A 25,524-nucleotide genomic window follows, 5' to 3' on the forward strand; every position below is an offset into this window, starting at 1 on the left:
CTATCACCTAGACAAGCATCTTGACCAAGTTTGATGATGATTGATGCAAAAATGTGACCGCTAGAGTGTTAACAAGGTTTTTCTATTTTTAGCTCCGGTGACCTACTTTTTCATCCGAGATGACCCATGTTCGAACTCATCCGAGCTATCAACTAGATAAGCATCCTGACCAAGTTTTGATGATGATTGATGCAAAAATGTGACCGCTAGAGTGTTAACAAGGTTTTTTCTATTTTTAGCTCCGGGTGACCTACTTTTTCATCCGAGATGACCCATGTTCGAACTCATCCGAGCTATCACCTAGACAAGCATCTTGACCAAGTTTGATGATGATTGATGCAAAAATGTGACCGCTAAGTGTTAAAACAAGGTTTTTCTATTTTTAGCTTCCGGTGACCTACTTTTTCATCCGAGATGACCCATGTTCGAACTCATCCCAGCTATCACCTAGACAAACATCCTGACCAAGTTTGATGATGATTGAGGCAAAAATGTGACCTCTAGAGTGTTAACAAGGTTTTTCTATTTTTAGCTCTTGTGACCTAGTTTCTCATCCGAGATGACCCATGTTCGAACTCATCCGAGCTATCAACTAGATAAGCATCCTGACCAAGTTTGATGATGATTGAGGCAAAAATGTGACCGCTAGAGTGTTAACAACTAAAATGTGAACGGACGACGGACGGACGGACGACGGACGACGGACGACGGACAATCATCGATCCTAAAAGCTCACCCTGAGCATGCTCAGGTGAGCTAAAAACAAACAAATTTTGGACATAATTCTGCTTAAAAAATAACACATCTTAAAATCCTGACAATATGTGCCAGGACACTTGATGACAATGATTTGGTGAAAGATTAAATGTAATCTCTTGAATAATGTCAAACTTACGCAAAGGAGAAATTGTTTATTCTAGGTCACCCTATTAGTCTGCATGCTGGCATTCACCAGTCTTTTTACTACCCAGAGATTTCTTTTGGAAAACCTGATCCATCAGCACTAAACAATCTGTATAATATAAACTTCTAGAATATCTAACACCAATATAAATATACAGCTATAACAAACAAAAACTAAAATGGCCAGTAGCCAACATTCTGAGTGTGTGTGTTTTTTTTTTTTTAAAAGAAAGAAAAAACTTAACACACTTATTCAAATATTTACACAATAAAGTAGATATTAAATACATACTTAAGTTAAAACAATTCGTTCTAAGTCCAATATGAAGACCCTAAACAATTGACTGAAACATTTCATTTTCCAATTTAAATATGCTGATAAATCAATAAATATACAAAAAATTTCATTAGTTTTACTTTAAGCATTAATATTTGGATCAAAAAGCAAGTAAAAATTTAATAACCAATATCGTATATACTTAGGAACAAACCTATTTTACTTGTTAAATTTCCCCTTAGTGCATTAATGAGTTTAACCAAAAATTTTATGATTGTATTGAGTTAAGGGGGGTTATCCACTAAAGGTGACAAAAAAAAAAAAAAATTATTACATGGGTAGTAGCAATTTTTAAAAAGGCCAAATTTAATTATTTATGCCTGTTATATGGCACAAAAAAAAAATATTTTATATTTCGAGAATTCCAAAACTATTATCAAGGATTGACTTTTAAAAAAAGGGGAAAGGTAAAAATAAAAGGATATGGAAATTTTATAGGGGGGAAAATTTGGTTTTTTATTATTTAAAACCTTTTTGTTTTTTAATTTTTAATTGTTCCCCCTTTTTTTTTAAAATTTAATTAGAGTTTTGGGGGCAACCAATTTTTTTTCTTTTTTAAACCCGGTTTTAAGGGTCCTTTTTTTAGCCCGTTAAAAATCCAAAATTTTTTTCCCCGGTTTTTTTTAATTTTTAAAATTAATTTTTTCCGAATGAATTTTTAAAACATTCCTTATCCCGCCAAAAATGAAACCAAAATTGGTTTCCCATTTCCTTTTGTAAAAAAGGGAAAAAAGGTTTTTTTTTTTTTGAAAAAATTTTTAAAGATTTTAAAATTTTAAGTTTGGGGTTTTTAAACCCAATTTTAAACAGTTATTAGGTCCCGGGTTTTTTTTAAAATTTTAACAGTTTTTTCTTTTAAAAAAGGGGAAACGGAATAAAAATTTTTCAAAAATTTTAATTTTTTTTATTAGAAAAAGGGGGCCGTTTTTTCCCCTTGTTTTAAAACAACCTTTAATTTTTTCCTTTTTTTGCCGCCTTTTGGGTATCTTTATTGTGTTATTATTGTTTGGGAAAATTTTTACGGAAAAAGAAAATTTTTTTTTTTAATTTTTTCCCAAAATTTTTCAATAATACTTAAAATTACAATTTGCCTTTTTATTTTTATTTTAGCTTAATTAAAATTCCAAAACCATTTGGCCAAAAAGGGCTTTTTAATCTTGGGGGGCAGGATGCCGTTTTTTCCTTTTATGGTTTTTTTTTTGGAAAACCCAGCTCAAAAGTAGAAAAAGGAAAGGGAATCAATATGGCAGTGTTTACATATATATAAATCTTACAAAAACACTCATATTTTGTCAATTTTTTTATGTATATTAACAATGGTTTGTAAATAGCAGTAAGTATTATTTTCATCAACAGTAATTTTGTTGTTTATAAACAAGCTATGGTTACCAATACAGGTAATAAATAAACACCAATTATTCAATGCAGGAGTTTATAAACAGTGTATAGAAACACCAAAAGATAACACCCCCCCCCTCCCGCCAAAAAAAAAAAAAAAAAAAAAAAAAAACACAAAAGGTTAAATAAACCTACTAAATGATCAAGGATTTCCTTATTTGACAATCCAGATATCATAATAATTTAATATTTCAATTATCAACAAAGGTAAGTAATCAGGAAATCATAATTAAGTACACTTAAGTTTCATGATTCCATATTTAGTATGTGATATGTACTGTATCATTAACTACATTACGTTTTTTTCTACAAAAATAAAACTAGTAAAGAGGTTAGCTATTGCTTTGAAGATAAAGGTACATACAAGTTCAATACAGAAATAAAAAACATCCATTTTAGTGTATAATTTGTTTCCCCATCATTTACTTAAAGCTAGGATATAATTTTTAACGCGGCTCTATTTCAAGCAAGACTAGATAGTTTTGGGATACATAATACCTGAATGTACAACCAAGGTTTCAGATCACTAGCCTATTCCTTTAAATTGCAGTTTAGAATACTAAATTATGTACTAAATATGGTTGTATACCACATACAAAAAACTATCCACGTTAAATTATTCAGCCAATGTTGAACACCAATGTTAAACTTAAATGACCATCAGGGTGTTCAATTTAAATCATTCAGTGTAATTTAACATTATGGTGTGACACTTAAGTCTGAATTAAATTATCGATAACACTGTATTACTCTGAAAACTGTGAAGAAACGGTGGAAATGTACATTCCAAATGTGTTCCATTTGAGTATAATTGGGTCGAAAAGGGATGGAAAAAAGGAAAAGGACAGTTATAAAATATTTGGGCCCTTTGACATCAAAAATTTTTTAAATTTAACTAAAGAATTAATCTCCACGGTTTTTTTTAGATATAAAATTGTCAAAAATTTTCTTAAAACAGGAAAAAAAGGGGGGAAAAAACCATTCCCCTATCCAAACAAATTTCCCCAAAATTTTATTTTTTTCTTTTTTACCCTTTTTTATTTTAAACCTTTTTTAATGTAGAAAAAGGGGAGAAAAAATCATTTACTATCCCAAAACAAAAAACCCAAAATTTTCCCCTATATACCTTTTTTTATTTTACCTATTTAATGTAGAATTAATTAAACAATTCAATTTTGTCTCTGGCAGTGTACTTTAAATACAAATAATGTATTTTTGGTTTAAGGCAGCATGCCTCCAGATTCATGCAAATTTTCATGAAATTTTTGAAATTTTATTAATCTATTTAAAAGAAATGTATTGTGAAATGAACAAAGATATAAATTTACACATTGCAAAGGGCGCTTAAAATCTACGTAAATTACCAAAAGGAGGTCAAAAAATGCAAAATTAGCACTAACTTAAGGCTAAATGGTGATAAATACTTCAAAATCATAGAAATATGGTGATTACATACTGCATAATAAGTTATCATTCACACATAACATATTAATTATTACCTGAATCTTTAATCTTTTTACTTTTCCCAAAATTGAGTGTATTTTTCTCAAGTTCTATTTTCTTGAAACATTTTTACTTATCTGGAGGCATGCAGCTTTAACTTGATACAATTTTCAGGAATTTCTATGAAATTCCTTGTCAACTAATTTCTGTAACATGATTGGACAGTTTTCAAAAATCTAACTTTTTAATATTTTATAATTTTAAAATGCAAAATTCAAATTTTCCCAAAAAAAAAACCCCCCCCTTTTTTTTTGTCTATTTTTTTTATTTTTTAAAAGGTTCTACTTATTCAAACTTACCTGGGTTTACTTAAATTTTAAAAAATTTTGATGTTAAAAACAAACAAAACTATTTTCTAGTTTACACCCATTTTAAACTGTTTGGGGAAAGAAATCCCCTTTTTTTTTTTTTAGGGTCTCTTTTTTAAAAGGGGGTCTTTAAAAAACAGTTTAAACCCTTTCCCCGTGCTTAAATTAAACCTTAAAAGGATTTTACTATAAAAAAACCCGGGAAAATAAAGAAATAACAATTCCCCTAGAATTTTAATTTTAAAATTAAAATTTTATTCCCCAGCCCAAAAATAAGTTAAAAAATTGGAAAAAAGAAGTGAATTTTTTAAAACTTTAAAACCCTTTCCTTTTTTAAAAATGTACAAATTTTTTTTTATCATTTTAAAATTCTTTCTACCAAAAAAAAATCTGAAAAAAAAAATTGTTAAAAGGGGGCTTTTAGGGGCAAACAGAAATTACAAAAAATCTAGGTCAAAAAATTTGCCCCCGCCCCGAAAAAATAAAAATTTGTTAGCTCTCACTAACAAAAGAAAATCCGTAAAATTTTTTAAGACAAAAAAATAAAGCCCATAAAATTTTTGTAATATCTAAATCCGGATATTAAATTTTATTTATAAATAAATCTAAAAAAAAAATTTTTGTGTAAAAATCCCAGGGCAGAAATTTGGACCTGGTTTTTTGAACTCTCTTTTTGGTGTTTCCAGAGTTTTTTTTCCCCCTGAAAATTTGAAAAAAAAAACATTCTTGTTAACTTCTTGGACTTTATAGGTGCTTATTCATGGGCCAGGACTAAAAATTTAGAATTTGAAATTTAAGACTTTATGAGGCTAAACAGACTGGTTGAGAAATACCTCAAGTGCACCTTCATGCTTATTACACTGCCACTCTGTTATAATGTGCCCCGTTATAATCTTAACCCCAGTATAATGCATTGGCTCCCAAAATAATATCATATTTCATCAAGGATCATAATTTTAAAATAAAATGTAATTCTGTATCAATTTTATCTTCACAAACTGTACAGTTTTGAATTGTACCATTTATATGCATGCTTACGAAATTGAAATTATTCTATTAAATTCTTAAAACACCAAAAATCAATTGCTAAAGCTTACAGATAAGTTCATTCAAACATGCCAATAAAGTAAGAAAGAATATACTGCAAAATTATTATTATTTGTGGGGAACTCATTTTCGTGGTTTTCCCTGATATGTAAATCTAAAAAATTAAAATCCAACTTTTGTCTGCTATGAGATTATTATGCATCACATTATTTTCATTTTAATCATTTCAAAAAATTAACAGTCTATGAATTTAAGAACCCACGAAAATGTTAATTGAGACAAAAACCACGAAAAGTCATGGCCACTTACAATAACCATTCATTAGTTAATGTGGGTGTGAATTATTTAGAAACTTACCAAATCCCGACGTATTCTCGTTTCTCGATCGAATGAACGTACTAGACATAGATGGAGCAAAGGACATATGAGCTAAAATAATGGCGAGACAGTCGGCTACACGATCATTCGGAGCACAGGACAGAGCCGGAGAATAGCCTGAGATAGAAAAAAATAAATAAAAGATTAAGAATATAAAATCATGACCAGATAAGTGTAGATATATAGAAAAATCAGCAAGCTTTTCATAACCATTAACATGCTAAGTTTTGTATAATAAAAAATTGTCTGGTTGTGTCTTCAGAAGTCTACATTGGTAATAGGACTGGAATTTGACATCAAAATGCTGACATAAGGAACCATAGTCTAGCAGTTAAGATGTCTGACTTTAGTTTATACAAAATACATTTTAGTTTGATTGTGAAGGAAGCTATAAGCATTTCTAGAACGAAACCGAACCAGTACTGAGATATATGTATTTTCTTGCTCAAGGAAACAACAGCTTTCTCCTGATGACGTCTGAACCCAGGCGGCTAGCAAATATTTATATTACTTTTTTGACATATTAACCACTAGGCCATGCAGCCACTTATATATGCCTTTTCGAACCAAGGGATCATGGGTTTGTGCCCTTTTCTGCGTCATGCCTATGTTCCCTCATATGAAGCTAGCACTGATTAGTTTCAGTAGCCTTAGACTTTAACATTTATGATTTATTCCAAACAGTAAGCCTTTGCTTCTTAATCAGGAGTGAGTTAATAAACATAAGACTGAGCAGCCTAGCCCTATACTGTTGGCATAGGCATCTTATCACTGCAGCTAGCATTCAAAAGGTTAAATAACATTAAAAAAATGCTCCTAAAATAACAGAATAACCAACAGTTTGATTAAGATCATGCAATCAGAGAGTGAGACAAGAAATTCAAGCATGTTTTTTCGATAGGTTCATGCATGACTGACTATTAAATGTAATCCAAAATGATTCCATAATCAGAAGTGAGAGACAAATGACCACGAGACTTAATGTCCGAGATCTATTGTCATGGAAAACTTTCTCTTTTTGGTGGATCACTCAAACAACCCCTAGATTACAGATCCGATGCTCTCCCTATTTAACTATGTGGGCAGACACTTATTCTGGTATCTTAAACGAAAGACTAGTGATCATTATCTCTGTATAAGAGTTTATACAAAATATATTTCAGTTTCCTTGTGTAGAAAGCTATAAGCTTATAGACAGACTCTTGAATCTGTTCCTGGAACCAACCAATACTTAGCAATGAGTGAAAAGTTTCTTGCTTAAGGAAACAATGGCTTGCCCTGGTTAGGGTTTTAGCCCACATGGCTAGACAAATTTTGTCTGACATGTCAACAACTTGTCCATGCTGGCACATATTGAGCATACCTACAGCTTACCAATTTATTCTTAAGAAGTACATGTGACTGGAATATTTTACTAAAGGTAATTAAAAAATTATGTTTGATTGTGTTGGTAGTTTTCACCCCGGATCACAGCAGTAAGCCACATTGATTAACCAGAGCACTGTTCAGCCACTGCATCTTGTCAAGCAGTTTACCAGTACTAGTTGCCTTCACTTTTGCAAGGAACTGATAACATCTGTACATGCCAGAGCAGAGGTACTGTGTGAATGACCATAGAAAGGATTTAGGATCAAGCACAACGGAAGTGACTTGCATATCGCAGGAGTCCAACACTCTACCTATTGAGCTAATCGGACCATACTAAACTTACGTATTATGTGAGATTTTTCATATATAGGGGGAAGTCAATACAACAAGTGGGTAAATTGAAGTTACCTTTATTATCTACAGCTGTCAGACTGGCTCCTTTAGCAATTAAATCTTGTACTACAGGTGTTAATCCTTGTTTAGCTGCTATATGAAGGGCACTGAAAACCAACAAAATAAATAACATGTAAAATTAATCATTATAATACTGCACGTTTGTAACTTCACTTTTCATTGGATAATCATGATGTTTATATGTTTTTTGATACTGCATGTTTGTAACTTCACTTTTCATTGGATAATCATGATGTTTACATAGTTTTATATACACAGCTGCTGTCAATTTATGAAGCAATCTCAATTTTCTTTCTCTAAAAAAAGAGTTGCTTGCTGTTTTATAAATTTGTTACAAATATTTTTGACAGGCTGTATATAATTGGTTGTTTGCAAAATAACCCTCTACTAGACGAGGGTTATATTCCAAACAACCAGTTATATACAGCCTTTTGTCTAGGGACTTGGGTTATATTTCCAAACAACTGTTTATATAGGGCCATTATTTCAGGCAGAGGCCAAAATATGCAAAAATAGCCCTTACTGCGTTTGTAACGCAGTAGTAAAAACGCAGTAGTAACCTGGTGATATATACTCCAAAACCAGTCATTAATCGCACATAACATGTAAATTATTACTTAAATCTTAGATCTTCTTGCTTTTCTTAAAACTATAGTACATTTTTCTCAAGTTCGATTTTTTATCAATATTTTGGCACATCTGGAGGCATGCAGCTTCAAGAGAGAAAACACTACTGAAACTACTTACGTTTTCATATCCTGATTAGCTTTATTTATTACATTTTGGTCATCTATCTTATCTAGAATTAACAGTGCAAGATCTTCATGGTCCTGAAATATATTTGTTGTATATAAATACTGGTTTTAAGTAAACAAGAGCCACCGCCGGGCGGGGGCAACGCTCGACTTTTTACTTTTTCTAAACGCAAACATAGAAAGGTTTGAACATATATATTGATGTTTCCTTTTTATAAATTTAGTTGGTCTGTTTTGTCACATTAGTTTTGTTTATATATTTTGTATATATATGAATAGAAACATTAAGCATATTTCTAAAAATAGCAACAGTACGCAATTTCTAAAAATAGCAACAATGACGCAATTTCTAAAAATAGCAACAATGACGCAATTTCTAAAAATAGAAAAAATGACGCAATTTCTAAAAATAGAAAAAAATGACGCAATTTCTAAAAATAGAAACAATGACGCAATTTCTAAAAATAGAGAAAAAAAATGACGCAATTTCTAAAAATAGCAACAATGACGCAATTTCTAAAAATAGAAAAAAAATGACGCAATTACTAAAAATAGAAACAATGACGCAATTTCTAAAAATAGAAAAAATGACGCAATTTCTAAAAATAGAAAAAAATGACGCAATTTCTAAAAATAGAAACAATGACGCAATTTCTAAAAATAGAAAAAAAAAATGACGCAATTTCTAAAAATAGCAACAATGACGCAATTTCTTAAAATAGAAAAAGAATTTCTAAAAATAGAAAAAAATGACGCAATTACTAAAAATAGCAACAATGACGCAATTTCTAAAAATAGGAAAAATGACGCAATTTCTAAAAATAGGAAAAAATGACGCAAATTCTAAAAATAGCAACAATGACGCAATTTCTAAAAATAGAAAAACATGACGCAATTTCTAAAAATAGAAAAAATGACGCAATTTCTAAAAATAGAAAAACATGACGCAATTTCTAAAAATAGAAAAAAAATGAAGCAATTTCTAAAAATAGAAAAAAAATGAAGCAATTTCTAAAAATAAAAAAAATGACGCAATTTCTAAAAATAAAAAAAATGACGCAATTTCTAAAAATAGAAAAACATGACGCAATTTCTAAAAATAGCAACAATGATGCAATTTCTAAAAATAGAAAAAAAAATGACGCAAATTCTAAAAATAGCAAAAATGACGCAATTTCTAAAAATAGAAAAACATGACGCAATTTCTAAAAATAGAAAAAAAATGAAGCAATTTCTAAAAATAGAAAAAAATGACGCAATTTCTAAAAATAAAAAAAATGACGCAATTTCTAAAAATAGAAAAACATGACGCAATTTCTAAAAATAGAAACAATGACGCAATTTCTAAAAATAGAAACAATGACGCAATTTCTAAAAATAGAACAAAAATGACGCAATTTCTAAAAATAGAAAAACATGACGCATTTATATACATGTATATATATATATATATATATATATATATATATTTGATATATATATATATATCTATATATGTATATATATATATATATATACACATGCATATATATATATATTTATATATATATATATATTTATATATATATATATATATATATATATATATATATATATATATATACCTGCATATATGTATATATATACACACACACATTTATATATATATTTATATATAATACATTTACTATACATACACACACACCGATAAATGCACAATCTGAGAAAATTCAGTAATATAACCTTCAAGGTCAAGGTCATTAAAGAGCCCAAGCAAATTTGGGTTTGATAAACAACAAGGTCTGGTCCTTAAGAATGTTCTGTTATAATATGAAGTTTATCCCTTCAAAAATAGCAAAGTTACAGTCAGTTACTGCCAAAACAATGAAAATTTCAATAATTTGACCTTCAAAGGCAATGTCATTAATGAGTGAAGGTCAAGGTCTTTCGGTATATTTTTAACAGTTATATTTGAAGATTATTATGTTCAAGTTTGAAGACAATTCATTCAAAAACAAGAGCTGTCCGTAAGACAGCGCGCTCGACTTTTTTATTGCTTGCCAATAAAAAAAGTTTTTGCAGTAAAAGGCAATACAAGAATCTCTGTATTTTTAAAGTGAACTAGTTGTTTGATACCCTTGAATATTACAGCAATGTTTATATGACATAATTTATGGTAAAGTGAACAAGTGGATAGGAATGAATTTTTTTAGATTTTTTAAGTTTTTTAGTGCTTGCCTATAATACAAAACATTGACAGTTAAGGGCCATAATTCAAATAAAATCTTTGACAGAATTACCTTCTCCTGGACATGTTTGGGAATCATGATTGTAAACAAGTATTCCAACTTTCAAATTAATATCTCAAACAGTTCAGTCAAAAAGTGGACTGGTACTAAAAACTTAACCAAGATTCTAAGTCGATAAAAGGCCTTAATTTTTAAAACAAATCCTTGACAGAGTTACCTTCTCTTGCGTACAGATGGGGGTAATGATGTGAAATAGCATTAAAAGTTTCAAAGCAATATCTCAAAGGGTTAAGGCAATAAGTGGATTTTACCCATATTCAATGTATTTTCTAAGTCAAAAAGGGGCATAATTCTGTCAAAAACCTTGACAGAGTTATGTCCTCTTGTCTGTTGATGAAGGTCGTGATGGTAAACAAGTATGGTCAGTTTCAAAGCAATACCTCCAATGGTTTTGAAATAAAGTGAGGTGGTACAAAAAACTTAACCAAGCTCAATACACTTTCTAAGTCAAAAAAAGGGCCATAATTCTGTCAAAAACCTTGACAGAGTTATGTACTCTTGTCTGTAGATGGAGGTTATGATGGTGAACAAGTATGGTAAGTTTCAAAGCCATACTTGTAATACTTCTGAAATAAAGTGGGGTGGTACGAAAAACTTAACCAAGGTGTGAGGCCGACGCCGACGCCGACGCCGGGGCGAGTAGGATAGCTCCCCTTTTCATAGAAAAGTCGAGCTAATAACAAAGTTACAGCCAATAATAGCCAAAAAAATGAAAATTTCAATAATTTGACCTTCAAAGTCAAGGTCATTGATGAGTGAATGTCAAGGTCTGACTGGTTATTTTTAAGGGATATCCTTGAAGATTATTATGTTCAAGTTTGAAGACAATCCATTCAAAAATAACAAAGTAACAGCCAATAACAGCATGAACAAGCAAAAATTGGACTTTTAACCTTGAAGGTCAAGGTCATTTATGGATGAAGGTCAAGGTTAGTGTGGTCTACTGAAAGGTCTTGTCCCAAGGGTTGTTGTGGCCAAGTATGAAGACAATACACCAAGAAATAAAAAAGTTATGATCCAGGTACAAGTTTTCGGACGGCAACGGCAACGGCAACGGAGACGGCAACGCCGACCTGACTATAACAATACCTCTACTTTTTTTTTCAAAAAAAAAAAAGTCGAGCTAATAAATTAGATATCATACAACCATTCTGCACAAAAACACTCTAAATAACCATGATGAACTATCAATAAATTTTATAATATATGTAGAAGAACTCCACTGAGACGTCTTTCTTGATCAAATAAAAGGGAGACAAATCAATAATGAAGCTGATTTCATACTTACATTCATACATGCATAGTGTAAAGCTGTATTTTGGGACTCATCAGCAAGACTCAAATCTGCCTTGTTCTGTACTAACAATTCTGAAATGTATAATACGAGCAAATATTGTACTGCAAACAATGAGTACGAGGGATGATCCAAAATAATGTAAGATTTTTGCTATTGCTTATAAACAGGTTGTTTAAATTAAGTAAACCACATATTGAAATAAATCAGAACATTAAATTAATAAGATAAGATAGAAAAACAATATATTTTGTAAAAATTGCAAGCACACTAAGAGATTCTCACATTCTCTTCAAGTGACCTTGACCTACTTACCAAATGAGGCTAAATGATCCTGAGAAGCTGCTAAAATCGAATTATCTTCCAGTGACTTTGACTAACTTACCAACTAAAGCTAAATGACCTTGAAGATCTGCTAAAATCATTTCTCAAAATAAATTTACCTACTTCCCTCCCTGGGGCCCTTAAAATGCCCTTTGAGAAGCTGCTAACACCCACGGGTTTGTTCTACAAAGTTGTGGGTTGTATTAACTAAGGCTTTAATGTCAATAAAAAACTGTAGAGATTCAATTTGGGGCCCCGAAAAGTCCCTCCCAATGAACGGGGGCCCAAAAATATAAATTTTTTTCATTGTTAATAAAATTTAAAAACCGGTTTTCCTGTTTTAACCCTTTTTTTTAATTTATTAATCGAGCCAGCTAGTGGCAACTGACCTCATCTCAGGGAAAAACCATGCAAAACCTAACCCAGGCACATCATTGTCTGTCGGGCACTTTTTCGTCAGTATTTTTGTTTTTTTGTTTGGGGTTTAACGTCAAAACCAAAAACAGTAAAAGGTTTCTTTAATGGAAATTTTTTCCATTTTTACTGGTGGAGGAAGACCTCAGGTGTCTTTCCTTATATTATTTCTGGCACAAACGGGCACCTGAGTAGAACCACCGGCGTTCAGTAAGCTAGCTGGATAGCTTCCTCACATGAAAGAATCCAGTCCCTTTCAGGATTCGAACCCATAGCGATGAGGGACAAGTGGTTTGAAGTCAACAACCTTAACCACCCTGCCACAGATGCCCCTAGTCTATATGTCATTTAAATTTTTTCCCTAAGAAATAATGAATGTTTTTGTTCTAATGATAAGATAGATGAGTGCATTTAAGATTTTTAGTGTGGTAAGGTTAGAGATTGTACTTTTATAAATATGATACATTATTATAGGTAAAAGCGAACACTAGAGTAGAACTGCCAACATTGTGTAACCCTTTACCACATGAGCATATTGTGAAAAATGGCCGTTTTCAAATGAAATATGTATTTTGGGCCCAAATAGGACATTTTTTTCACTATTTGAAGCCTAAAATTGGGGGTGGGGGGGGGGGGGGGGGAGGGGTCCAAAGTGCGTTGTTTTGCGTATATATGAGGTAAAGGGGTAAGCTAGCTGGATAGCTTTCACACTGAAGTGATTCTAGAGGAGGAGAATCAAAAAGCTTTTCAAGGATTCAAACCTACATTTATTGGGCAATTAATCTGAAGTCAGCAAACTTAACCACTCAGCCACAGAGGCCGATTCTTAAATAATCGAGGTTTGTATGGAAATAATTTCACTACAAATGTTGTAAAAACTGTCATTACCTGCCCTTTGAGTCCTGGAGGTTAACTATGGTATCCCCTAAAATGTCCAGCAACAAATCTGTACAACTGTCATTACCATTTGACCTGTAATTAAGTTAAACACACATCAAATTACAACCAGCAAAGATAACTGTATTTGTCACTGGATTATATTTCCATAAACTCTTGCCAACAAAACAATGTAAATCTTAAGCTTATCACTTGGCCCTTTCACTGCCTACAAGATTGGTATATATACACGTCCCACTCAATGTATTATGGATTTGCCTACAAGACATATAAATTTCATCACCTTAGTGTAATAACAGGTAAACTCCTATTAAATAATAACAGGATTTAACCCGTTATTGCAATAAGGTGGCAACTTGTCCTTGTTAATATTTTTTCTGATTACTGATTGTTCTTTTATTTTTAGCTTGTCTGTTTAGAAGAGAAAGTCCAGCAGTTATGATCACTGCGACATCATTGTTGTCATCGTTGTTGACATCATACAAAAACTTCAATGTAGCCCATTTATTAACATTTTAAACATAAAACTTGGAATGCTTGCATATCATGACAAGGTGCAGTTCTACGACAAGGGACATAATTCTGAAAGCAATATATTTGGAGTTACACTCCATTTTAACTACGAATTTAAAAACAGATTGTTAACACCACTTTGGTGCTCTTGTTATCATTACTATAAGCATACACAACTGAATATAATGTTGAGAATTTTTTATATACTTACACAGCACAATGTAAAGGTGAGAAAGAGTTCCCTGAGAATTGCCGATGTTCTTCGTTCTCCAATAACAGGTCCACACACGCCTCATGACCTAAAAATAAAATTGAGGAAATAATTTAATGGTCTACTTTCTTAATCTTTATAGTGTAAACTGCGATAATGAAAGGCCTCTGCAAACAGGATGAAAATATACCAGCATCTTTGCATATCCATGGACCTGACAGGGCCGCATATCTGTAACAGGGTGAAAATGGAAAAAGTCTATTACAAAGATTCAGTAAGATATGTGTTATTACATGTATGTTTGATTTCAGCAAAGTTTTACCATCAATTTTAGAATGTTAATGTACATATCATGACATACAATATTAATTATACTGTTTTTTTTAGTTTGTTCAGTTTTCAATTTTAACAATATTTGGTTATATCTTGGTGATCCTATCCACCAAACTAGCTTCCCTGAAAAACTAACAAGTAATATTAAACCGATTTCTCCATAAGGAAGCTTCTACTAATCTCACATTATTTCTGAATGAGCAGTGAGAGACAAATGTCCATTACACTGAATGTACGAGTCAGGATCAAACAAGCCACCTCTGGATGACAAATCTGACGCTCACCCTATTTAGCCAAGCCTGCCAACAACAAGGAGTGAAAATGGAAGAACTTTTTGCAGGGGTTTAGAGGGCCATGTAGGCCCCTTGCAGGTCCAGGACAATGCTCTTTTGGGGGCCCCCTTCAGCTCCTGAGATACATGCATGTATCACCAGAGCAAAAACTTCCGGGAAGCGTCTAATACCTTTATTGAAACTAAGACCAGAATGGATGTCTTTATTGCATTTACACTGAATTTTTGCAGAATGGTCTCTGGCACATAAAAATTAAGGAATTCTGCGGAATATTGGCAGCACTTTGAGCTAAGCTGACAGACACATTGAATATACCATCAATTTTTTTTATGTATCAGGTAGTGATTAAAATGAAGTAAGATAAAAAGTTACCATTATAACAGGCAAAATGAAGAGGTGTATAGCCTTGTCTATCATGAAGTTTCTCTAATGGTCCCATCTGAAAAAATAGACAAAACAAAACTGTATCCTTTCATGTTTCTTTTACAAATATAATCTAAAATGTTGTTTAAAAAACCCCCGCAACAACAACAACAATAAATATATCTACTTTGAACTTTTAAATCAATTGAAAAAATAGAAAGATTTAATCAGAATAAATAACAATTTCAAATTAACAATAGTACAGTACAAAACTTTTAATATAAAGAACTAAATTTAAGTGGTTCAAATTCACAATTTTAAAGAAAAAATAGCTAACCACGCCTACCACAATTTATCACATGTCATGGAAGATTGAGAAACCAAATGTGTAGCCTCGATAAATAAAGTCTTTACTTACATTTGCTTACTTAGCTAAGTTAAAGTAGGCCTTTGAAAAATATATTCACTAATTGCTTAAAAATGGTAGACATACATAAATTTCCAGGGGCAAAAAATTGGCAAAAACAATCCCTATATAATGTGTATAAATGTAAAGTATTACATACCAATAACATTGATCCTAGAAGCCCTACATGTCCGCACAGAGAGGATAAATGTAGTGCTGTACGACCTTTATGATCCTGTATTGATATATCAGCACCATTATGTAACAAGGCATCCACACATTCTTCATGACCATTAGCAGCCTATAAATAGTAACACTGACATGAGACAAGTGTCACATGACCAACAGCAGTCTATAAATAGATTGACAGACATGAATGTTTGTTTCATGGCCTTTAGCAGGCTATAAATAGATATACTGACATGAACATTTGTCACATGACCATTAGCAGTCTATGAATATACTTCAAGACATAAATTTATATAATTTTCATGAATGTTTGCCATGTGATCATAAGCAGCCTATAAATAGATTGAATGGCATAAAAGTTTGTCGTACAACTTTTGGCAGGCTAAAAATAGATTTACTGACACAAACACCTATTACATGACCATTAACAGTCTATAAGAAGATTTACTGACATGAACATTTGTCAAACGACCATTAGCAGGCTAAAAAAAAGATTTACTGACTTGAATCTTTGTCACATGACCATAAACAACCTATAAATAGATTTATTGACTTAAACATTGATCATATCACCAAAAGGCAGTCTATAAAAAGATTCACTGACACAAATGTTTGTCACGTGGCCATTTCAACCTATAAATGGATAAACTGACATGGACATGAAAATAAGATGGAATACTAGTACTACTATGTATGGTTAATATTTCAAATTCAGACGGTCATCTTGCGGATATATAAACATTAATCTATTGGCCATTAGTATCCATGTAATAAATAAAGGTTATAAATAAGATGTCAATTAAGCAGTTACTTACCCCTCTATGAAGAGCTGTACGACCCTGAATATCACGAGCATTTACTATGGCACCATTTGCTATCAGATATAGAACTGTGTCCACATGGCCATTCTCAATGGCTAACATGAGAGGTGTTCTGTAAGAAAAACACAAACGTGTGATTCACAAATGTTCAATATTTTTCAGTTAATAAAATTAAGTTGATACGTCTTCATTTTATATTGGAATTAACCGATCCTAGTGAAATGTCTCAGTGGGTCAAAACTGGTTGACCTTATTATAAAATGATATCAAAATACCATAGTATTTAACATGTTGATCTCCCCTTCTATAATCTTGTTAATACTTTGTTTTTGCTATCAAATATTAAAGTTTGGCTGGCCTGGCTCTGTCCTTGTTTTAGTTTGTTAAAATGATTTCACATTACAGCAGTCAATCCATATAACTGGCTTTCCTGCATAACTTCCTAGTAATTACAAAATTCTCTGCAAGTGACTTGACTACGAATCTCACACAATTTCTGAATAAGACAAATTGGACTTAATGCCCAAGATTAATGGTCATGGAGATATACCACCTTGCATGAGGATCGAACTGACAAGCGTGTGAAGTTTCAAACCATTCCCTTCAGTAGTTATGGAGATACCAGCTTGCACGCAAAAACTTAACAGAGAATTTTAAGTCGAAAAAGGGGCATAATTATGTAAAAAAGCACATCAGAGTTATTGGACTTATGCCAATCATGTTAGATAATCACAGAGAACAAGTGTGTGAAGTTTCAAGCCATTCCCTTCAGTAGTTATGGAGATACCAGCTTGCACGCAAAAACTTAACCAAGAATTTCTAAGTTGAAAAGGGGCATAATTATGCAAAAGAGCAAATCAGAGTAATGGGACTTGTGCCAATCATGTTAGATAATCACAGAGAACAAGTGTGTGAAGTTTCAATCCATTCCCTTCAGTAGTTATGGAGATACCAGCTTGCACGCAAAAACTTAACCACAGGGACGCCGACGCTGACAAATGGGTGACTGCATTAGCTCGATTATTCTGCGAATAGTCGAGCTAAAAACAAAAATTGTGACCCCAATTTTTTTTCCGCTTAAAACGTTTCTGATATCTTATTCTAACAACATGCCAAGTTTAAAGAAATTCTATTGAACAGTTTTAATTTTGCCTATGTCTATATGAAAACGTCCTTAAATAAATACTGTTCCACTAAACAATGAAGCACATTAAACTGTATATACCTATCTCTGGCATCGTTGATATCTACAATATTATTATCATCAGATGTTTCCATTAGTAACCGTAAACATTCTGTATGACCATTTATAGCTGAAATATAAAAACAGTCACTTAACTAATTAATCCCCAACCTATTGCAACCAAAGTGATTATCCTATGTCACAAGTATAAGGCCAGGCCAGCCTACACAATCGTGTAGTCTGACCTGGCTCTATACTGGTGGCTGACAAATTTACATTACTATGTACAATACAAAGAGTAAAGTTTTTGTCATTATTGTCACAGCTGCAGCATCGTCACAGCTAAAATATCGTTACAGCTGAAGCATTGTCACAGCTGAAGTATCATCACAGCTGAAGCATTGTTACAGCTGAAGCATTGTTACAGCTGAAGCTGAAGCATTGTTACAGCTGAAGCATTGTTACAGCTGAAGCATTGTTACAGCTGAAGCATTGTCACAGCTGAAGTATCGTCACAGCTGAAGTATCATCACAGCTGAAACATTGTCACAGCTGAAGTATTGTTACAGCTGAAGCATTGTTACAGCTGAAGCATTGTTACAGCTGAAGCATTGTTACAGCTGAAGCATTGTCACAGCTGAAGCATTGTCACAGCTGAAGTATTGTCACAGCTGAAGTATCGTCACAGCTGAAGCATTGTCACAGCTGAAGTATCATCACAGCTGTAGCATTTCACAGCTGAAGTATCGTCACAGTTGAAGCATTGTTACAGCTGAAGCATTGTCACAGCTGAAGTATCGTCACAGCTGAAGCATTGTTACAGCTGAAGCATCATCACAGCTGTAGCATTTCACAGCTGAAGTATCGTCACAGCTGAAGCATTGTCACAGCTGAAGTATCGTCACAGCTGAAGCATTGTCACAGCTGAAGTATCGTCACAGCTGTAGCATTTCACAACTGAAGTATCGTCACAGCTGAAGCATTGTTACAGCTGAAGTATCGTCACAGCTGAAGCATTGTCACAGCTGAAGTATCGTCACAACTGAAGTATCATCACAGCTAAAGTATCGTCACAGCTGAAGCATTGTCACAGCTGAAGTATTTCACAGCTGAAGTATCGTCACAGCTGAAGTATTTTACAGCTGAAACTTCATCACAGCTGAAGCATTGTCACAGCTGAAGCATTGTCACAGCTGAAGTATCGTCACAGCTGAAGTATCGTCACAGCTGAAGTATTGTCACAGCTGAAGTATTGTCACAGCTGAAGCATTGTCACAGCTGAAGCATTGTCACAGCTGTAGTATAGTCACAGCTGAAGCATTGTCACAGCTGAAGCATTGCAAAAGCTGAAGCATTGTAATAAAATTATACATTTACAGAATTTATGCTCTAAATTGCTTTCAAAGCAAAATATGTTGTGTTTTGTCAAATTTTGGAAATTTATGCTCACTAAAGAACAATTAAACTATCTATATACCTGCAGCGTGAAGTGGTGTCCTACGTGAGATGTTATCATGTACGATTATACTGGCACCTTGAAGTAGTAACGTCTCTACACATTCTGTATGACCATTAAAACACGCTAGGTCCAGCATGGTTCGTCCTGTAGCAAGATTATTGATTACATCTTCATATACTTTGTAATGAAATAAAAAAATATCTGTATATGTGCATTTTTAAATTAAATTAATATATCGTTAGAGTTTAGTGTTACTAATTTTTTGTTGTGTGGTTTGGATGCTGTTAAAGGAACTCCACTGAGGTCCAAAAGGCTTAAAAACATAAAGTTTAAATTTCTAACATAGATCAGCTGGGATACATAAAACAGGAAGACATGCAAAAGATAATTAAGATATATACTCAGAAATAAAAATCGTATTTTTGTGATACTCTTAGCCAAATTTGAGTGAAAAGCATTGCAACCTTTTCATTTTTGAGTGATTTTTAACAATTTAAAGAATTATTCTAGAAAAAAAATGCCTCTGTATCAAAAGTCCCTGACTATACATTAATTCTGTCCATTTTGCCAGTATACATGTAGCTATACACTTTAAATCAAACTAACTTTTTAAATTATATGGAAAATAGTGTGTGATGAGATATAAATGATATCTCATTGAAAACATAATTTTTTGTTAGTAAACATAAAACAAAAACATAAATATACCATTAACATCTCGGATTTCAAGGTTCATAACACACGACAACAATACAAGCAGTGCTTCATTATGTCCTCGAGATGCCTGAAATATATAGTGAAAGAGTGTAAACTTTTACCTTTAGTCCCCTATATTTGTGAAGTGGACTCTTCCTGCTTCAAATTCTAAACAGTCACTTGTAATGTACCAGTTAACTGTGACAACAAACTCCTAAGGGGTGGTAGGATTTAGACTTTCAGATTCCAGACGACTGTTGTGTTAAGTTCAGGTATACTAGTATATCAAGGTTTGTCTGTTTGGTTTAACAGCTCACCAACTCATTTTAGGTCATATGGTGCCGAAACGGAAAGTTGATTTTGGCTAACCTTAAAAACAACAAGGCTTTTTTTCCCTTGGTTTAGTTTGATTCACTTAGACAATGTTAATGTCATCAGGCAACTTTCCAGCTATAACCATTGGACAGATATGCAAAGATATCTATTTATATTTTTTACCAATCACATACAGGCACCTATTAGTGCTTCGAACTCGAAGCTTTGTAGGAAAAATGATTCAGAACCAATGATCTTAACAGGGAAAGCAGTCACAAAAGAGAAACACTTTCAATGATTGGGAAAGATTGAGGTCTATTTCAAAACAGTGAACAGGTGTTCTAGAATTTTAAGTGTGGTGTAACAGCATACCAACACAATTTAGGTCATATGGTGCCGAAACAGGATAGATGATATTGGCTAACTTCGGTTGTTACAAACTTGAAGCAATACAGAGGTTAAAACTACCCCACCTGCTGGAGATAAGAGATGCATAGACACCAGTAATTTTAAGTTGCCTCTTATGATCAAGCAGGGATAAGATATGTATATATATTGTAGGAGCAGTAGTCCAGTGGTAGGACGCGCGCTTAGGGATCAAGAGGTCCCGGGTTCGAACCCAACCAGGGGCACTGCTAATTTCCTTGAGCAAGAAATTTACCTGCGATTGCTTCACTTCACCCAGGTGTAAATGGGTACCTGCGAGGGTGGTATAATTCCGTTGCGCCAAGTGTCGGCTGCACTAAGCGGAGTTAAAAGACTCCCCAGGGAGATTGATTGATAGATACCAGTAGCCCGATGACCAGGGGTAATAGCTGTAAAGTCGGTGAACGTGCGTAAGCATGAAACTTAGACTATAAAATGCAATTACTTTTACTTTTTACTTTTATAAGTCTCCTACAAGAATAGTGCAAATCTATATGGGACAATTAGCATGGTTTGCGATGAGCAAAATGTCGAAATTTTATAATACTGCTTAAATGAAATATTACAGTAAAGATGGACTGACACAACACCTTGCCCAGTCACATTATATTAACAATGCAATGACCAGACCTATTATCCTGGTAAGTAAAGTAGAGGAACCACTACATCAAGAGGGCAAAATATATAAATAAAATGCCTTGAAAGAATATGAAATGCAGATGTGGATATGCAATATGTTGAATTTCTTTTTTAAATTTCCTTATATAAAACATGCTAAACCACTGCAATATGGGGCAAAGTGGGGATGCTGGGGAGGGGGATAATGCTCATACAGGGGGATTAAAAAAAACCAAAACATTCCATCAGTGAGGCCAGTCCAGAATTGCCTGTATTATAGATGTTGGAAACACTTGCACAGAGATGAAATAATCAATTTTCCTTGAGTAATTTTGTTTTTAAAATAAAGTGCAATATTTTACAATATTTGTATCATTATTAACCAATCAAATCTGTTGAATGCATTTTATTTAGGAAATAAGAATAATATTGACTTACACTCAGGTGGGCAGGAGAATAAGGGGCTTCCCCTTTAACCAAGTTTATTGCTGATACATCTAGTAACTGAAAATAACAATAAAATATTGTGTATAAATTTATATATTTTTAAAATTGTGGCTGAAATTAACTTAAGATGTGCTGAATGTGTATATATCAAAAACAGAAGGCACATTTTTCCTAACTTTGCACTTAAAATAGCTTAAAGAACCAATATCTGAATTAAAACAGACTTATCGCACATATCTTTAAATTGTAAATAGATTATGTTTTACACATAACAAATTCTTTAAACTAATATATGTACTTATGAAATTAAACTGATTCTAATTCTGTCTTATTAAATTAAGCTTAAAGCTTAAAGATGAATAACATTTTTTAATAACAATCAAAACATTGCTAGTGTTGGTAGAAATTATAAGATTTTTTTTTGAGTTCATATTTTGTTCTATCACCTTCTGAGGGATCAGATATTTTTTTATATAATTTATTCATTCTAATTTTATTATATCTATTACATCCATATTAATATTATCATCTATTACATCCATAAATAACAATTACCATTTCAAGGGCTAATCATGTGCCCCTTTAAAGCTGCGTAATGTATAGCATTGTATCCCTGATTGTCAGAAATTCCTGGCCGAGCCTCGTGCTTCAACAGTAACTCCAGTACCCTGAAAATATATAAAAACCATTCAATATATATTTGTAAGATCATTTTTGATACAGTACTACACATGGAGTATTCCTCTGAAGTTTCTTTAACAATGGTTGTTTGTTTGTTGGTTTTTACAGCGCACCAAATACAGTATAGGTCATATGGAAAGATGATTTTTGGCAAACCTCGGGTGTTAAAAACACAATGGTTTGAAGAAACATATATATGTAAGCTAACTTGTATTATATGAATAAGGACTGCTAAGTGCATTTGAATTGATACTAATCACCATTATGAGTACACCACCTATTCGTAACCCTGGCCCCTTCGACCCGAGGAAAAATGGGACAGGAATCAAATTATTGTCCTTTTGTCTGTCCTCAGTCCTAATAAATAACTGGGACAGAACATTAAGGGAAAGGTCCATAAAATCATAAAATGAGGTTATTAGGAGGAAGTTTAAATTTTTTCGTTTTCATTCAAATAAAATTTCGTTCTTCAAACAACCAACTTTCACATTATTAGCAATTGATATATCTAATATTTGTTCAGGTATTTTAACTTACTTAGCATCATCATCAGCAGCGGCTGCAGCAGCAAAGTTGTAAACGGTGTGCAACCCGCGTGATCCTGTACATCTACTGCACTCCCCCGCATTTAGCAGAGAAAATACACATCCATGTGTACGTTTGCAGCTGCGTAATGTATAGGAAACCTGAAAAAAAACAAGAGGGCCATGATGGCCCTGAGGTCGCTCACCTTATATAGCCCCCCCCCCCCCCGGGCCAATTTTTACCCAAGGGCTTTTATTTTTTTATTTGAACAGACTTGGTAGACCCCATAAGAAGATGTTCATGCTAAAAATCTAAGTTCTAGCTCATTGGGTTTTTTAAAAGAAGATTTTAAAGTTTTTTACTATACACATATAGTTAAAAACAATGACACCCCCTGGGGCAGGGCCAGTTTTTTGACCCCGGGCTTTTTATTTGAACAAACTTTGTAGATATTTACTTAAAAGATGTTTCATGCTTAATATCTAAACTCTAGCTATTTGGGATTGAAGATTTTTAAATTTTTGCTATATACATATAAGGAAAATCAATGACCCCCCCCCCCCCCCGGGCGGGGCCAGTTTTGACCCTAGGGCTTTTATTTGAACATACTTGGTAGACACCCATTAGAACATGTTTCATGCTAAATATCTTAGCTCTTGCTCTTTGAGTTCTTTAAAAGAAGATTTTTTAAATTTTTACTATATGCATATAGGGAAAATCAATGAGCCCCTTGGGCGGGACCAATTTTGACCCCAGGGCTTTTATTTGAACAAACTTGGTAGACACTCATTAGAAGATGTTTCATGCTAAATATCTTAGCTCTAGCTTTTTGGGTTCTTTAAAAGAAGATTTTTTAAGTTTTTACTATATGCATATAGGGAAAATCTATGACCCCCTGGGGCGGGACCAATTTTGACCCCAGGGCTTTTATTTGAACAAACTTGGTAGACATTCACTAGAAGATGTTTCATGCCAAATATCTAAGTTTTAGCTCATATGGTTCTTTAAAAGAAGATTTTTTAAGTTTTTACTATATGCATATAGGGAAAATCAATGACCCCCCGGGGCCGGGCCAATTTTGACCCCAGGGCTTTAATTTGAACAAACTTGGTAGACACTCACTAGAAGATGTTTCATGCTTAATATCTTAGCTCTAGCTCTTTGGGTTCTTTAAAAGAAGATTTTTTAAGTTTTTACTATATGCATATAGGGAAAATCAATGACCCCCTGGGCCGGGGCCAATTTTGGCCCCAGGGCTTTTATTTGAACAAACTTGGTAGACATTCACTAGAAGATGTTTCATGCCAAATATCTATGCTCTAGCTCTTACAGTTCTTTAAAAGAAGATTTTTTAAGTTTTTACTATATGCATATACGGAAAATCAATGACCCCTCGGGGCCGGGCCAATTTTGACCCCAGGGCTTTTATTTAAACAAACTTGGTAGACACTCACTAGAAGATGTTTCATGCTTAATATCTTAGCTCTAGCTCTTTGGGTTCTTTAAAAGAAGATTTTTTAAGGTTTTACTATATGCATATAGGGAAAATCAATGACCCCCTGGGGCGGGGCCAATTTTGACCCCAGGGCTTTTATTTGAACAAACTTGGTAGACACTCACTAGAAGATGTTTCATGCCAAATATCTAAGCTCTACCTCTTAGGGTTGTTTAAAAGAAGATATTTAAAGATTTTTCTTTCGGTTTCCATGGCAACCAGAGTTCTGCATGGAATTAAATTCTTTGAACAATTTTTAAAGGTGACCACCAAAGGAACATTCCTGTGAAGTTTGGATGAAATTGGCTCAGTGGTTTATGAGGAGATGTCATTTAAAGCAAAAGTTTACGGACGGATGACGGACGGACGGACGCCGGACGAAAAGCTATCACAAAAGCTCACCCTGTCACTTTGCGACAGGTGAGCTAAAAAATTATACCAGCGTAAAATTAACATTGCTTTTTTGCATGCCTGTAAATTGATCTGGGGTGAAGGTGCAATACCATTATAACATTAAAGGCCCATTATGCCCCAGTATTGCTTTTATTTTATTTTCAAAAACTTTATATTTGGTGTTCTGTTATAGTTTCCAGAAGGTTACAAATTTGCCAATTACTTGAACCATCTATTATTGCTGGAGTGTTCAATAATAGTGATTTACAATTTCGTATTGAAGTCGAAATTTGCCCTTTTTAACGAAGAAAATATTTATTTGTTTCTGAGGAATAATGTGCCTTTAAATTATTGTTGTACCACTGGCTATTTTTCTACCTGTTTCTACCATCTCTCTAAAGAGAACTTAAAACATAACTATAGTACAAATTCATTCTGTAAGCTAGAACCATCCATACATGGACACAACAGTTGGACAAAAAATTACATGTTAACCTATTTAAATATGAACTAATGTTGACCTTCAAGG

At 33.1% G+C, this 25,524-nt stretch overlaps 2 protein-coding genes across 2 annotated transcripts in view; both read right to left on the reverse strand.

The window, feature by feature from the left end:
- Window positions 1-929: 929 nt before the first annotated feature.
- LOC132728245 (serine/threonine-protein phosphatase 6 regulatory ankyrin repeat subunit A-like) lies at window positions 930-12,418 on the reverse strand. The gene is made up of 6 exons (XM_060713852.1): window positions 12,379-12,418; window positions 11,988-12,067; window positions 8,404-8,486; window positions 7,651-7,742; window positions 5,854-5,991; window positions 930-1,012 (listed from the first exon to the last, which is right to left on the reverse strand). Exons 1-6 carry the CDS (start codon window positions 12,416-12,418, stop codon window positions 930-932), a joined length of 516 nt encoding a protein of 171 aa, XP_060569835.1.
- Window positions 12,419-22,460: 10,042 nt separating this feature from the next.
- The window catches only part of LOC132728246 (serine/threonine-protein phosphatase 6 regulatory ankyrin repeat subunit A-like), a 32,223-nt gene continuing 29,159 nt past the window's right edge, over window positions 22,461-25,524 (reverse strand). The window contains exons 12-13 of the mRNA XM_060713854.1: window positions 23,120-23,248; window positions 22,461-22,569 (exon numbers count right to left, since the gene is read on the reverse strand). Of these exons, the coding sequence (XP_060569837.1) occupies window positions 22,461-22,569; window positions 23,120-23,248 (238 nt within the window). The remainder of the gene's footprint in view (window positions 22,570-23,119; window positions 23,249-25,524) is intronic.

Source organism: Ruditapes philippinarum, unplaced genomic scaffold (assembly GCF_026571515.1).
Source record: "Ruditapes philippinarum isolate M1 unplaced genomic scaffold, ASM2657151v2 ctg4827_1_1_1_1, whole genome shotgun sequence".
Lineage (NCBI taxonomy): Eukaryota > Metazoa > Mollusca > Bivalvia > Venerida > Veneridae > Ruditapes > Ruditapes philippinarum.